Source organism: Accipiter gentilis, chromosome 1 (assembly GCF_929443795.1).
Source record: "Accipiter gentilis chromosome 1, bAccGen1.1, whole genome shotgun sequence".
NCBI lineage: Eukaryota > Metazoa > Chordata > Aves > Accipitriformes > Accipitridae > Astur > Astur gentilis.
The window spans coordinates 38701883-38716495 of NC_064880.1; the positions used below are offsets into that span (position 1 = coordinate 38701883).

At 38.7% G+C, this 14613-nt stretch overlaps 1 protein-coding gene across 1 annotated transcript in view; it reads right to left on the bottom strand.

Annotated features, from left to right (window-relative positions):
- The window catches only part of XRCC5 (X-ray repair cross complementing 5), a 55189-nt gene that overhangs the window by 19034 nt on the left and 21542 nt on the right, over nt 1-14613 (bottom strand). The window contains exons 10-16 of the mRNA XM_049806145.1: nt 14206-14268; nt 13371-13508; nt 11884-11974; nt 10498-10631; nt 10271-10306; nt 3212-3408; nt 1064-1102 (exon numbers count right to left, since the gene is read on the bottom strand). Coding sequence (XP_049662102.1) covers nt 1064-1102; nt 3212-3408; nt 10271-10306; nt 10498-10631; nt 11884-11974; nt 13371-13508; nt 14206-14268 — 698 coding nt within the window. The remainder of the gene's footprint in view (nt 1-1063; nt 1103-3211; nt 3409-10270; nt 10307-10497; nt 10632-11883; nt 11975-13370; nt 13509-14205; nt 14269-14613) is intronic.

The window sequence follows — 14613 nt, forward strand, 5'->3', positions numbered from 1 at the left end:
GAAGAATTGATTTCAGTTTAAGAATGACTGAAAGCTACTCAGCGATCTAAACGGCAGTATTTGTGTTCAAGGAATCCCAAAACAAAGTAGGAAGTTTTTCTTAAAAATTCTACTACTGCAGTGAAAAGAAGAAACTGCTTGACAATGTAGGGACAAAGCCAGAGATCCTGGACTAGGTGCCACTTTGCATTCTACAAGGTTAGAACTGATTTTTAAAAACTGCACTGCACGTTACAGAAGCAATCAACTGTTAGAAAGAATTTGTACAGTCTTCCTTTTTACTTTCTATAGCACACTCCTCCCCTACTTTACAATCAGCATTTATCCCACTTTGTTTCAGTAGTCTTCTCTGTCCTTTACTTAATTTTGTCACTACTGAAATGAAATCCCATCTCAGCAACTCCTGTCATCCAACATAACCTTACTTATCACTCTAGGAGAAATGATGACTTTAGTTATGCCTCAGGACAAGGATAGGATACCTTGCTTCATTCTCAACTCTGCTGACCTTCTGGCTGACCTTAAACAAGCTGCTTGACAGCCAATATGCCTGTCCATAAAATGGAGAAACTGATAGTTATCTAAAACCAGTGAGTTTAGAATTTCTACGTGAATCAAAATTCTTGCATATTGATGTGGTTTGATGAAAGGTGCAAAGAACAATGAAAATTCTCTTTTAGAATATTTTTCTCCAAAGGTGTTTTGCAATCAGTTGCAATGTCTTGAAATCTTTTTCCTACTGCATTATTTTTACTGATTCAAAATGCTTTGAGATTAGAGGAAGGAGGAGAACATAAATGATGATGATGCATTTAACTGCCTAAGACCAAATCTATAGCTGTCATTAACCAGAAGAGTTTGTTAGAGTACTGCAGAAACTAATGAATCAATACCCATTTATACCAGCCAAAGATCTGACATTTAGAATCTGTTACTTGTAATGCACTGATTAGCAGTATTTTTAAACTGTAAAACATGCAACTACTATTTGAGAAAAATTAATAAAATAGAAGATTAATTTAAAACACCCACGTCTACATTTATATAGAAGCCTCTCACATACTGCAAAGCTGGATGAGGTAACAGCCTCTCCAAAGCCAACCTAAGAAGTAAAAAGTAAAATGCTTTCTATTTTACTGGATTTTTTTAAATTACACAGAGCTTAGCAAAAGCGAAACAAACAAATGCTGCATATTAAAATCTGTATTAAGATATCATGGCTACATTTATGCTGCCTTAGTAGACATTAATCTGGTCAATATGATAATAGGAGACACAAATCAGTTTTAGAAAACAAAAATAATGGTTAAGAGAGCTTCTAGCTAACTTTTTCAAAATACTGTAGCACAAATTACCTAGATCTGATAATTCTAATAAGTTGAATATTATTTGTTGTTTAACATTTTTCTTAGTCATTGTTGCAGTGATATACCTTTCTCTATCAAGTGATTTTATTTTACCACTCAGCTTTTCCCCAAACACAGAATAAAACCATACAGTTAACATCTGTTATAGTAATGATAATACTACTGTTCTCATTCAATACCACAGCAATACCAATTTTTTTTTGCAATTTTTTAAAATCCTATTACCATTCATTCTTCTTTGTGTAGTTGAGTCTGTATCCTTTTGCCTCCTTCACAGATTTTTTTTAAAATCATTTTAATGCCCTACACCAATTTCTAATCTCAATTATTTTTATAGCTGCTTTCATCACCCCTCTAAAGGAAACCAGTTTTCAAACAAAATAGCTTTCCTTCTTGCTTGTCAACTTGATGCCTTTGGAGCAATATGTTTTTAAGCAACTACCAGTAATGGGTCACTTTTTTGTCTAAATTCTCTCCCTAGCTTGTCTGAAGCCAAGTTTTGATTTTATTTTATTTTTTTAACTGGTTCTATCACTTTTAAAAATACACAAATAAATGTATGTATATGCAACACAGAGAAACTGGGGCACAGAGTAAGGACAAGAGAATTTAATCAGTATGAATTCAGAGACACACCAAGGCAAGACAGGCACACAGAACAATGAACAAAATAAAAAGCAAGGTGTTTCCCAGTCTGTATATAGAAATGTGGTCACTATTCCAGAGCAGTAATGTGAGAAGTCCCATCTCATGTCTTCCCAAAGATAACGCACTGAGGAGGCTCTAGCCAACTCAAGGTAAAGGATATATAACAGCTCACCTAAGCAAGGCCTCAAAATGCCTCAAAGACATTATTCCTTGCACTGAAAGGACTAAGCTAAAAATGACAAAAGGGAGGGAGAAGGAGCTAACTGAGAACTCTCCAACACCCTAGGGGACCCACTAGTTATATTGTAGGCATTCAATAAATTAAGCTCTAAAAAGCAGATTTTTGTTTGAGCAAATTGATTTGGCTGGTGTGACAGTACCAATGCAGTAGCAATTAAGCATTTATTCCTCATATTTTCAGCACAACTAAAGCAAACACAATATAAGTAGTAACATAAAAAAATAATTTTATCTTAAAAACTGTTCAGACAACAGATGTTCCAGGAAGAGTCCATAACAGTTTGATTTTTCGAGACATCCACATTTATTGCACAGCAGATAATAATGAAGCTGCTTTTCTTTTGATTTGGTATTCAAAATGAAAGCTACAGAACAACATAAATTGAGCATGCTGAGAAGGAACACTCATCTTTACAGCTAATTTAAAGCTCTGCAGCATTTATTTTATACTAAATTAGACCTTCTGTTACTCTTCTTTGAACTATTTTCTAACTACCAGTAGGACAAACTGTTTGACCAGGAGACAGTAAGTAATGCGACAGGTTGCCCAGTGAGCATGTGCAGTCTCCATCCCTGGATGTTTTCAAGACCAGACTGGTTGAAGCCCTGAGTTACCTGTTTAGATCTCACAGATTACCCTGCTTTGAGCAGCAGGTTAAACAAGAAACCTGCTGAGGTCCCTTCCAGCCTGATGGATTCTGTGACAACAAATACAGACATAAGGAAGCTACAGACTGGCTCTGGTGTATCTTGCACCATAATAGTAAGACCACCACTATTCAACAAAATACCCCAGACATACTGTGGTACCACAATATTCTCCACCCATCATTATTTTTTCAGTGTGTAACTCATTGATCTTATGTTCAAAAGACTCTAAGCCTGCTTCATCCAGCAAAAACAATTTGAAGTGTAAAAAAAGTTTCAGAAAAATTCATAATACATATCCAACTTACTTGTCTTTGAAGATGTCTTGAGCAGTCTTCTCTTCTTTTTTCTTGCCAACTTCCTTTAGGGGGAAAAGTGCTTTTACTTTTTCAAGAGGAGCCTGACACCGTTCTTTAACCACACAGGGCATCTCCAGCATCTCTAGAAGGTGCTGTTCAATTGGCGGCAATGGCTCATTGGGGTGAAAAGCCTTATGCTGCAAACACTGCAAGAAACAATTTAAACTAATTGCTCATGTGCCTTTAATATAATGCCTGTACGTCTAACATCATATGGTACATGCAAAATATCCTCCATATTAAGAAACTACCATCATATGGCTGACAAATATTCCAGCTGACAAGAGAATTGAAAGTCACATGGTCAGCTGTTTAAGGAGATTAATAATGATATTAAACAAGAATACCGATGCAGATGAGTGTTCCCACACTCACTGGAATGAGTTCTATGAAAATTATTAGGAAAATCCCAGGAATAAAACAGTCATCTGCATCTATTCAGCTTTTTAACTTCACTTTACGTTTAAAATACAGTTCTATTATAAAAGTCACATGGGAGAGACTTCTATACATTCCAAAATTAGGCAACAAGATATATATCCCAACCATGTATTCCAGTTATTGTCACAGTTTATTGTCCCTCAAAGAAAATATTTCTTCTTGGTCAATAAAACTCAGTATGCATACAAGAGAAATCTTCACCAGTTTAGGAGCAAATGGAAAGAGAGAAGTTAAAGGTGCACAGGTGAGGCACAGAATATAGGTATGTTTGTAAATTAACTTTGAAAAGAGTGTAGGAATGAAGGGGCTTGACAGATGTACATCAAAGTTGGAACAGATGGTAGGAGCTACAGAGGAGGAGGCTTTTTCACCAAAGTGTAAAGAAAGTGCATGCAGTCAGGGAGCCAAGCAGAGGGAGAGAGATGAGGTTAATGAGGCAGGCTACAGAAGTTCCACTGAGAATTTTAAAAACAAAGTAGGTATCTCTAAAATGTTGTGAAGTGTGGAATAGCAGTAGAGATGTATGTGTATGTGTATATATATATACATACACAGATACCAGTGCATGCACACACATACATAAAAACACGTGATGTACATGGGAGAATAACTTTTCCAAGCCTGTTGTACTGGGTTAGACAGAATTAGACAGAAGTGTGAAGGTAACTACTCAGTAAACTAGGAATACAGCAGAGATTTGCTCTCCTGTTGGCTGTCAGACATGACATTAATTTAAAAAACAAAACCAAAGCAAACAAACCCCTCTGTTCATGCTGAAAAGCTGCCAATAAAAGAAAATCCAGACCATATGCTACACATCGATACTGATGTGCTTTCATGCTGCCATTAAGATTCCAATCCATATTGGAGCATACTTTCAAAAGGAGGCAGTCATACAAGGCTACTGATTTGGAAACACTTGTAATGATTTAAGGCATAATTATTTTGAAAGAGAGTAAAAATGTTGCTGGAAGCTGCAGTAATGGCTCTTGTGATACAAAAAAACAATATTAAAAGAACATTAGGAAATTGAATTAAACTCACAAAGCAAAAAACCTAAGTCCCCTGTTGTGAATGTGTTTTTCAGGCTTTTGCATCTGAAATCTCTACATGTGGAGCTACAAGAGCTGAGCAGACTGAGTAGCCACAGCCTCCACTTGTTCCTGTTTTTAGGGTAGATGACTGTCCTGGTTTCGGCTGGGATAGAGTTAATTTTCTTTTTAGTAGCTGGTACAGTATTATGTTTTGGATTTAGTATGAGAATAATGTTGATAACACACTGATGTTTTTAGTCTAAACACTGCTTAGCAACAACTAAGTCAAGGTTTTTTCAGTTTCTCATGCCCAGACAGCAAGAAGGCTGGAGGGGCACAAGAAGTTGGGAGTGGACACGGCCAGGAGAGCTGACCCAAACTAGCCAAAGGGGTATTCCGTACCGTGTGACGTCATGCCCGGTATATAAACGGGGTGGGGGGAGTTGGCCAGGTATGGGGGGGATCGCTGCTCAGGGACTAACTGGGCATCAGTCAGCAAGTGGTGGGCAATTGCATTATGCATCACTTGTTTTGTATATTTCAGTTCTTTTATTATTGTCATTTATTATCATTATTATTATTTTCTTCCTTTCTGTTCTATTAAACTGTTTTTATTTCGGCCCACAAGTTTTACTTATTTTTCCTCTGATTCTCTCCCCCATCCCACTGGGTGGGACGGGGAGTTAGCAAGGGGCTGCATGGTGCTTAGTTGCTGGCTGGGGTTAAACTAGAACAATGACAACCTCTGAAACCTGATGGCAGGTACCATCAATACTCAGGTGCTAAATGGAGATGAAGTTGAACAGACTTAACCTGGAGTTTCCAATCCCAGACAGTCCCTTTTAACCTTGTTTCCTCTTCCTTCCGTGCCCAGCAAGAACCACTCTACCTTCACTGGCCAGAAAGCAATCCATGCTGCCACTGGCTTCCAGACTCACTGTTCTACTCATGCATGTTGTCAGCAATGTACTAGCTCCTCCTTGTTCTTCCTAATTTCCTTACATTTCCAGCCTAGAGATGTAGCCAGCTTTCAGGAACAGGGGTCACACTAAGATACTGGTCAATGGATGTAATGAAGTGGGCTTTTCACATAATTAATTCCATGATAAGCAACAGCATAGACAGAAATTTACTGCAAGAAAGCATCCTACCTTGTTCCCTTCCACACAGCATCTAGGAACACACTTTTGTAAGAATGTATTTTAGCAAATCTATAAATACTACAGGAACCTGAGGGTATTTAAAGCCTTAGAACACGGGAGGCAGATTCAGCTATCTAAAAGATAAGCATCTAGTCTCTATCAGTCACCTACTCACTCTACACAACCATAACTATCATGTACTTAGGATCTCTGAAACAAGAAGGATCAATTACTTTCCCAAGGTTCTTTTTTCACGGACTATGGAATAGACTTGGACCACTCAGCTCTCACTAGTTAGCTAGCTGTGGTTAAACCTGTGTGAACTGAATCCCAACATGAGTGTCTTAGACTTCCGTTTACACCTAGTTTGTGACTATTTCAACATGACCTTCCAACAGATCCACTACATTCAACCAAATATAAGATTACTCACTGCTGAAAGCCCTTACAGACTTCTGTGAGTGACCTCCTGTCCCCCTGCTGCTCTGCTTTTTGAAAGAACATAACCATACAGTCCAACCGCTTATAAATGAGCTCAGTCCTCTAAGGTCGCTTACACATGTGGTCTAACAAGAGTCACTACAGCATATTTAGATACAGACTGCAGCTGGATCCCATGAACTATGCGATGCTGCAGGCCACTGTCCCTGCAAACCTTCCCCGCCCAGTACAGAACAATCATTATTGATCAATTTGCTTATTTGGCTATCAAATAAAATGCACTGCATTCTCCAAATGTCTTAGGTGCTTCAAATCCCTGTATTTAAGAGGAACAACTTAAGCAACAACATTGGAAGTCTGCCACCCCAAAAGCTATGGAAGTTCACTTAGGCTTTTCTGGAAGCAAGGAATAAAAGTTGAAACTCTGGATATAGGATATTCCTCATCTTCCATTCCAGCAAGCATTAGCAACTCCTTTCCACCCACTCTGTCATTTCCTGATGCCTACCACTACCTCCAGAGATATAATTTAGCTTGATGTTTCTGTTTAAATTCTGGCTCTTGTGTCACTTATCATTCCAAATATCTTCATGAAGCAACAGAGCAAGAAAATGAAGGAGGAGTTCATCCTTTCTTCAGAGTTATTTTTCCAAACCATTTATAGGTCCTGTTCAGCCCAACCAATTTACTGGATACATTCAAAAGATGATGTATAATTTTCCTTCATAGTTCTTAAGGAACCAGCAGTGCTTCTTGGCCTAAGAGAAAAATATTAAGAATCTGGAACATGTTTGCAGCAATAATTCTTTCTGCAAATTATACAGATTAATAGCAGTTTTGTAACCAAGACAAAAAAAAGGGGTTGTGCGTGGCCAAAAGAAAGCACTAAAAGGACTAGTAATTTAGGGTTTTATAAACAGCAAGCACTGTGGACAGGAACTCTATACTGCCTAGTACATTGAAACAGTCAATAAATACTTTTTTCACCAGTAGCATTCACCCTTCCAAAACCCTATTACCCTCTAAAGAAATTGGCGAGATATGCAGTTACTCTCTTCTAGCAGCACTTGACTCAACTGCTGGGACACCACCATTATACTGTTTCAGAAGACAAATGGCAGACCTAAACAAACATCTTTCATTGGTAGGTGACATCCACTGAACCAAAAGAATGCAAAATTGTATCTAGCAATATAATAGAGAAAATTCTATGCCCTGTGTTTTGTTTATAAGCAAAACTGTATTTGTTTTGTAATACCCAAGCTTTACAATCCTTCCTAAAATATGAGTCATGCAGAAGTCAACCCATTTTAAGCTCTTTCCCAGCTTAAACCTTCTACTGACCAAATACTGCATTCAGTTACACACTGTCTTGTCAATATGACTGGCAGAATTTGTAGGGAACACCAAGTTCTTCAGGTATCAGTCAGTGTAGGATTTGAAGACAGCGGGCTTATATGTGTTCCTGAAATATATATAGAACCTTCAGATCCTTTGGTTCTTTTGACAATACTGAGGTAGCGTGGCTTTTGGAAGCTAGGATAAGTTTTCTTAATTTAAAAAAGCATCTTCTTCCAACTTGTAAACTGAAAAAACAGTTGGAATTGTTGAGATATGATGAATATGGTTGATATAATACCATTTTTGGTCAATTTTCAGAGTGGAGTCATGCACTCAATATATCTCTCTGGTTCTGTATACAACACAATTCTGCAGCTGTATAAATTGCAATGTAATTTTCCTTCCAATGACTTTTTTGCCTCAGTCTGCACTGGCAAGTGCTCCAGCCACACTGCCCAAGTCACAGAAGGCAAAGGCAGGGACTAGGAGAATGAAGAACTGCCCACTATAGAAGAAGATCAGGTTCAAGACCATCTAAGGAACCTGAAGGCGCACATGTCCATGGGACGTGATGAGATGCATCCACAGGTCCTGAGGAAACTGGCAGATGAAGCAGCGAAGCCACTATCCATCATATGTGAGAAGTTGTGGCAGTCCAGGGAAGTTCCCACTGAGTGGAAAAGGGGAAAGATAACCCCCATTTTTAAAAAGGAAATAAAGGAAGATCCAGGGAACTGCAGGCCAGTCAGTCTCACCTCTGTGCCTGGCAAGATCATGGAGCGTATCCTCCTGGAAACTATGCTAGGGCACATGGAAAATAAGGAGGTGATTAGTGACGGCCAACATGGCTTCACTAAGGGCAAATCGTGCCTGACAAAGTCGGTGGCCTTCTACGACAGGGTTACAGCATTGGTGGATAAGGAAAAAGCAGTGGACATCATCTACCTGGACTTGTGCAAAGCATTTGACACTGTCCCACACAACATCCTTGTCTCCAAATTGGAGAGACATGGATTTGACAGATGGACCACTTGATGGATAAGGAATCAGGTGGATGGTCACACTCAAAGAGTTGCCGTCAACAGCTCAGTGTTGGATTGGAGACCAGTGATGAGTTGTGTTCCTCAAGGGTTGGTATTCGGACCAGCGCTGTTTAACATTTTTGTTAGCAACATGGACAGTGGAATTGAGTGCACCCTCAGCAAGTTTGACCACAACACCAAGCTGTGTGGTGCGGTCGACAAACTGGAGGGAAGGGATGCCATCCAGAGAGACCTTGACAGTCTTGAGAGGTGGGCCCATGTGAACCTCACGAAGCTCAACAAGGCCAAGTGCAAGGTCCTGCACATGGGTCGGGGCAATCCCAACCACAAATAAAGGGTGGGTGATGAGCGGATTGAGAGCAGCCCTGAGGAGAAGGACTTGGAGGTATTAGTGGATGAAACACTGAATCTGAGCCAGCAACATGCACTTGCAGCCCAGAAAGCCAATTGCATCCTGCGCTGCATCAAGAGAAGTGTGGCTAGTGGGTCAAGGGAGGCGATTCTCCCCCTCTACTCTGCTTTCATGAGACCCCACCTGGAGTACTGTGTTCAGCTCTGGGGTCCCCAGCAAAGAAAAGACATGGACCTGCTTAAGCAGGTACAGAGGAGGGCCACAAAGATGATCAGGTGGCTGGAGCACCTCCCCAGTGAGAATAGGCTGAGAGAATTGAGGTTGTTCAGCCTGGAGAAGAGAAGGCTCCATGAAGACCTCAGAGCAACCTTCCAGTACTTAAAGGGGGCCTACAGAAAAGATGGGAAGGGACACTTTAACACGGAGTGTAGTGACAGGATGAGGGGTAACGGTTTTAAACTGAAAGAGCATAGATTTAGATTAGATATAAGGAAGAAATTCTTTACTGTGAGGGTGGTGAGGCACTGGAACAGGTTGCCCAGAGTAGTTGTGAATGCCCCCATCCCTGGAAGTGTTCAATGCCAGGTTGGATGGGGCTTTGAGCAACGTGGTCTAGTGGAAGATGTCCCTGCCCCTGGCAGGAGGGTTGGAATTGGATGATCTTTAAGGTCCCTTCCAACCCAAACCATTCTACGATTCTATGATTATTTTTGAATCTGCTGTGTCATTTTTTGAACACTTGAATTTCAATGTATAATTAAATCTCTCATCCTTACAGTTGCTATGAAAATCTTCATGATATGAAAGGAACGTAAATCAAAATGTAGACAGCTTGATACAATAACTGCAAGAAGTGTGAACTGTTCTGCTCGCCTGTAAAATGCATCAGCTCAGACACCCAAATGGAATATTTTAAATGTCAACAATGTTAATCATTCACTACAGATCATATTCACCTCAGACTGATCTGTTTTGGAACCACTGCTAGATGCAACAATGCACAGAAAAGTGACTCTGCTCAAGATTTGATGAGATATAGAATGAGAAGCTGAAGAGATCCCTGACTTTCAGTCAATTTCTCTCTTTACCCAGAAGCTGAAGACTGAGTCTATGTGTGCACCATGATAGCTGCAATACAGTCTTGAGATACCCAAACAAGTTTTAACATGTGTAGTCTAGGTGCCCATGAATATCACTGATGCTGTTGCAGACACCTCAGCATAGGTGTAAATTCCCTTGCTTCCTGGAAACTGGAAATTTTAAGAAAAAATTTATGTCAGGGACAATACAGAAATCATGGGCTACCCCATACTTAAATGCAAAAGACTTTATATTCCCATCTTCACAATGCAGATCTTTTCAGTGTAAATTAGGGAAAGACAGAAAGGGGAAAAGTTTTAACAGAGTAAGTTTTTAAAAAATGTCATATAGTTCATCTCACCTGATACAACCTCTGAAAATGAGGGTTTGGGATTTTGCTGGGCTTAAACAGGTCCTCAAAAGTTTCTCCATCATCATTTTCATAAACCAAATTCATAGAATCAATCAAAGAGTCAACAGCAGATAACTGATCCGCTAAGACAGCAATCATATACAAAGAAAAATTAAATACATTTGCAGATGGATGCATTTCTTGAAACAATTTATAAATGAAGATTCACTTTCCAATGTGAGATTTTGACCAAGTCATTACATGCCACAGAACACACTGCAGATACAGACATGCAATAAAGAATATGGATAACGGACACAGTAATAAACTCCTTGTTTTATTTAAGGACTACAGTGTAAAGTCATAAAGCCTTCCCCCCCCCCCAAGACCTCCATTATTGCTGCCTTTTTGCTTCCATTTTTCTTCTTTTTCAAGATGTTTTTATTTGCAACAGAAGGTTTATAGGCCACTTAGAACATAAGAAGAACAGCTGGTTTGAAAAATTAAATGGTGTCATATAAATTTTAAAAGTTATGATTGCAAATTAACACAGTTCACAATAGCCCACTATTGCTTTGGTAAGACAGATTTTGGATTTGTTCTCAAACTGCTGATTACAGGCAAGAAAATAGAAACTGTTTCAGAAACAACTCAGCATGCTTTATATACCCTGACATGCAGATGCCCATTCAATGGATCTCATAACAAATTGAAGAAGTGGGAGTGGATTTTAAACTACATCCATTTATGCTCATTACTGTGCAAAATTCTCAGAATAGTGAGTCAAGTTTTGTATGGCTGCAGGGGCTCTCCAGAGACGCCCTCCATCTGAATCTGGACACCACTAAGTCCATGCTTTAAAAATCAACACACCACAGCAAAAACAGTCTTTGCCTTTGTACATTATATCAACAGGCCATACTGCAACTGGCTACAGGACCAGCTTTGTACGAACAGAGCTGATGCCTCTATTCTAATTCTAGCTAGCTAATCACATCTTGTAACTCCCACAAGGTTTGGCCATTTAGTCTCACAAATTAGTTCAAAGATCAAAGGATATGGAGGACTAAATCTCAGATCTCTATCACAGAGATCCTGTCAGACTAATAATCCCATAACCTGAGCCAGAAGTCAGGACAGTTTCAAAACACTGTCTGCAAACCTCAAGTCTGCTCAGACCGCAACTAAGCTGGCAAAGTTTTGATACAGGCTTTACACTTCAAGATGACATCACCACAGTGTATTCCCAAAGGCCTGGGCTTTTTTTTTCCCTAAGCCAAAATAATGACAAAGCTGATGTTTTCATTGAAAAGACAAATATTCTAACTCTTTCAGTGTCTTAAAGGAAGAAAAGTAGGTTACTTTGTCCAGTTGCCCAGCAAGGGACTATCTTACCTGTAGGAATGCATTTTTTGTTGTTTTTCAAGGATGAAAATATGTACTGTCTTAAGTCTTCCATGTAGGGTAGTTGCACATAGATGAGACACTGAGCAAGATGAAAGAAGAAAGAAAAACTGAGCCTGAAGAAAAAAAATCTAAAGTATCCCAGAGTGCCCTATCAGGGCAATACAAACACATAAGAAAAATCCAAAGATCTAATATCTGTATGTATCAAAATACTTAAAGAACTTAAAGAGCAACACAGCTTTAAGCAGAATAAAACACAGAATTATTTTATAATGTAGCGATGGCTACAGTCCTAATTTTTCTGCTGTTGGAAAGACCTCCCAGGTCACCCAATCCCTTTTTCTTGTGCAGAGTTCCAACCAGCCAAGCTTTAAATAATCCATATATTGGTGCTTCAGGAGGTTTTATCATAGCTTACTGTGTTTCCAAGTCAAAAGTTGATTTTGGTTTTTTAACATTCTCAGCCTAATGTTTTCTTTATTCAAATACCTCCTCCAGTTCATACCACCCTAAATAATTCCTTTCCATTCTTTATGTTTATAGCCTTCAAAAGTCTGAAGATTGTTATATCTACCCCCACCTTCGTCATTGCTTAGCCACGCTACACATACTTAGTTCTTTCAATAGTCTCTCGTAAGTAAGATCAGTGGAAACATATGCTGCAAAAATTCTGATATGCAGTGCTGCTTCTGGGTCTCTCAGAATTTTAAAAAAAATTATTTCAAATAAGATTCTGCTGTGTACAGAACTTTTTCTTTTTTTTGTTTTTCCTAAGAAACAGACTTCATTTTTTTTCTCCTTTTTTTTAAAATAACCTTTTCAAGTAAATAAACATGCTAATGTCTTCCTAACTCTCCATATGAATTTAAACAACAGCTTTAAATGCTGTGAGCTCCTCCCCTCAGTAACAGCTGACTTGGAAACCCAAAGACAACAGTGTAGTTGGACATGCTTGAAATGTCATGCCAACTATCAAGTTCAAATTTTGCACTACCAAGCATCCTGGAGATAAATCCATAGTTTAAGAAAATGAAAGAATCTAGTGCAACTTTGGATTGTATGCAGAGAGGCAGGTAGTAACACAGAAAGAAAGCAGTAGTAACTTATTACATAACTGTGTGGTTACACTGTTTCTAGATAGCAAAAAAATTGAGACTTCCAGGATAACAAAATGAAATTATTACTATGTTATTGAAATATAAATCAGTATTATTTAAAACTGTAATATAGAGAATACTGATAGAAACATACGGCATTATTTTTCCATGTATTTTTTCCTAGGGAATTTTCTTAAAACTATTTATTACCTCCTTGTCCTAAGACTGGGTACTATTTCCTAAAATCACACTGAAAAGTCATATTGGTATTACACAATACTGCAAATTCATATGGTTCAAACATGATCATTTATTAATTAGTATTTGTAAAGCATCAATACAGAGGCCCTCTGCAGAAAGGCAAGAGTGAAAAATTACCTCGTATGCATCCTTAATATAGGGAAAAGCTACTCCAATTTGCGGGTTGCATCTTCCATCATAAGCATAACGCACTATAGCTACCGCTTTCAACTCATCCAATGCATGAACAAGGGCAGAAAACGCAACTGCTGCATTCTTAGGGGTGGAGGGGAGAGAGAAGAAAACTCTAGTCATGCAAGTTCTCATTAGTCTGCTGAAATACGTCTTTCACAGTCAATTCCACAGCATTGATTTAGTCAAGACTAGTTCCCATTTCAGCTATAACTTCAACACAAGCATTTTTTATATTCAAAAAATGAAGCAGCAGAAAGGTCAAATCTCATCACGATAGTGGATCTGTTCAAAGCTGAGAAAACTTTAGATCCAGCACACTCCACCTTTTCCAGTAGGTGTGAAGAGCTCTCAGAAGTATTAAAGTATTACAAGAGAGAGAAAAAGGGAGGGAAGTCAGACCCTTAAAGGAAAACATCAGAGCATTACAGTGAGTTTTTTACCTCTAATATTTAAAATAATTTGGGGGTCTGTTTTAAGTAACACAGTGACAGGACACACTGTGGCTCTGCATGAGAATGGACTTAAGCACCAATTCCAGGTTCCCCACACCCTTGCACAAACATAGTATTTAACAGTTTCTCATTATTCATGAGATATGGTATTCATTTGAGGCCTAATCCAACTTCTTTTCATCCTAATAGGTAATGGAACAATACATCTGTAAGCTGCATTAAAAATATTTTGTTTATTAACACGGAAAGACAGGACAATCTCAAGCATCACTACTATTCTGTTCCATAGCAAAGCACTTTCAGCATTAAACTTCAGTTCACCTTACCTCATCATCTTTCGCTGCAAAGACCTTCAGAACCTGGTTGCCCATGTAGTAATGCTGCTGGATCTACAGATTCAAATGGTCAAGAGTTAGACTGATCTAAAGAAAATGTCATTAATGCAACTAGAGCAGTTAAATTATGAAACAACTTATATTACTCAAGTGAGAAGCCACAAAATGTAATTACTACAGATAGAAGTTAAAGCCCTGTATATGCTTCATATCTCCATTTATCACTCAATATGGATATTCAGTCATATTCAGCAGGATATTCTCATACCTTCCTATTGGTGGGCAGGAATTAAAGACTATGGTACTTGCAGCTGTTACGAGTCTGAACAATACTGCAGTAACCAAAAGTCAGTGTGGTTACAGTAGTTAAAAGACCTAAACCTAACTGACATCACATCT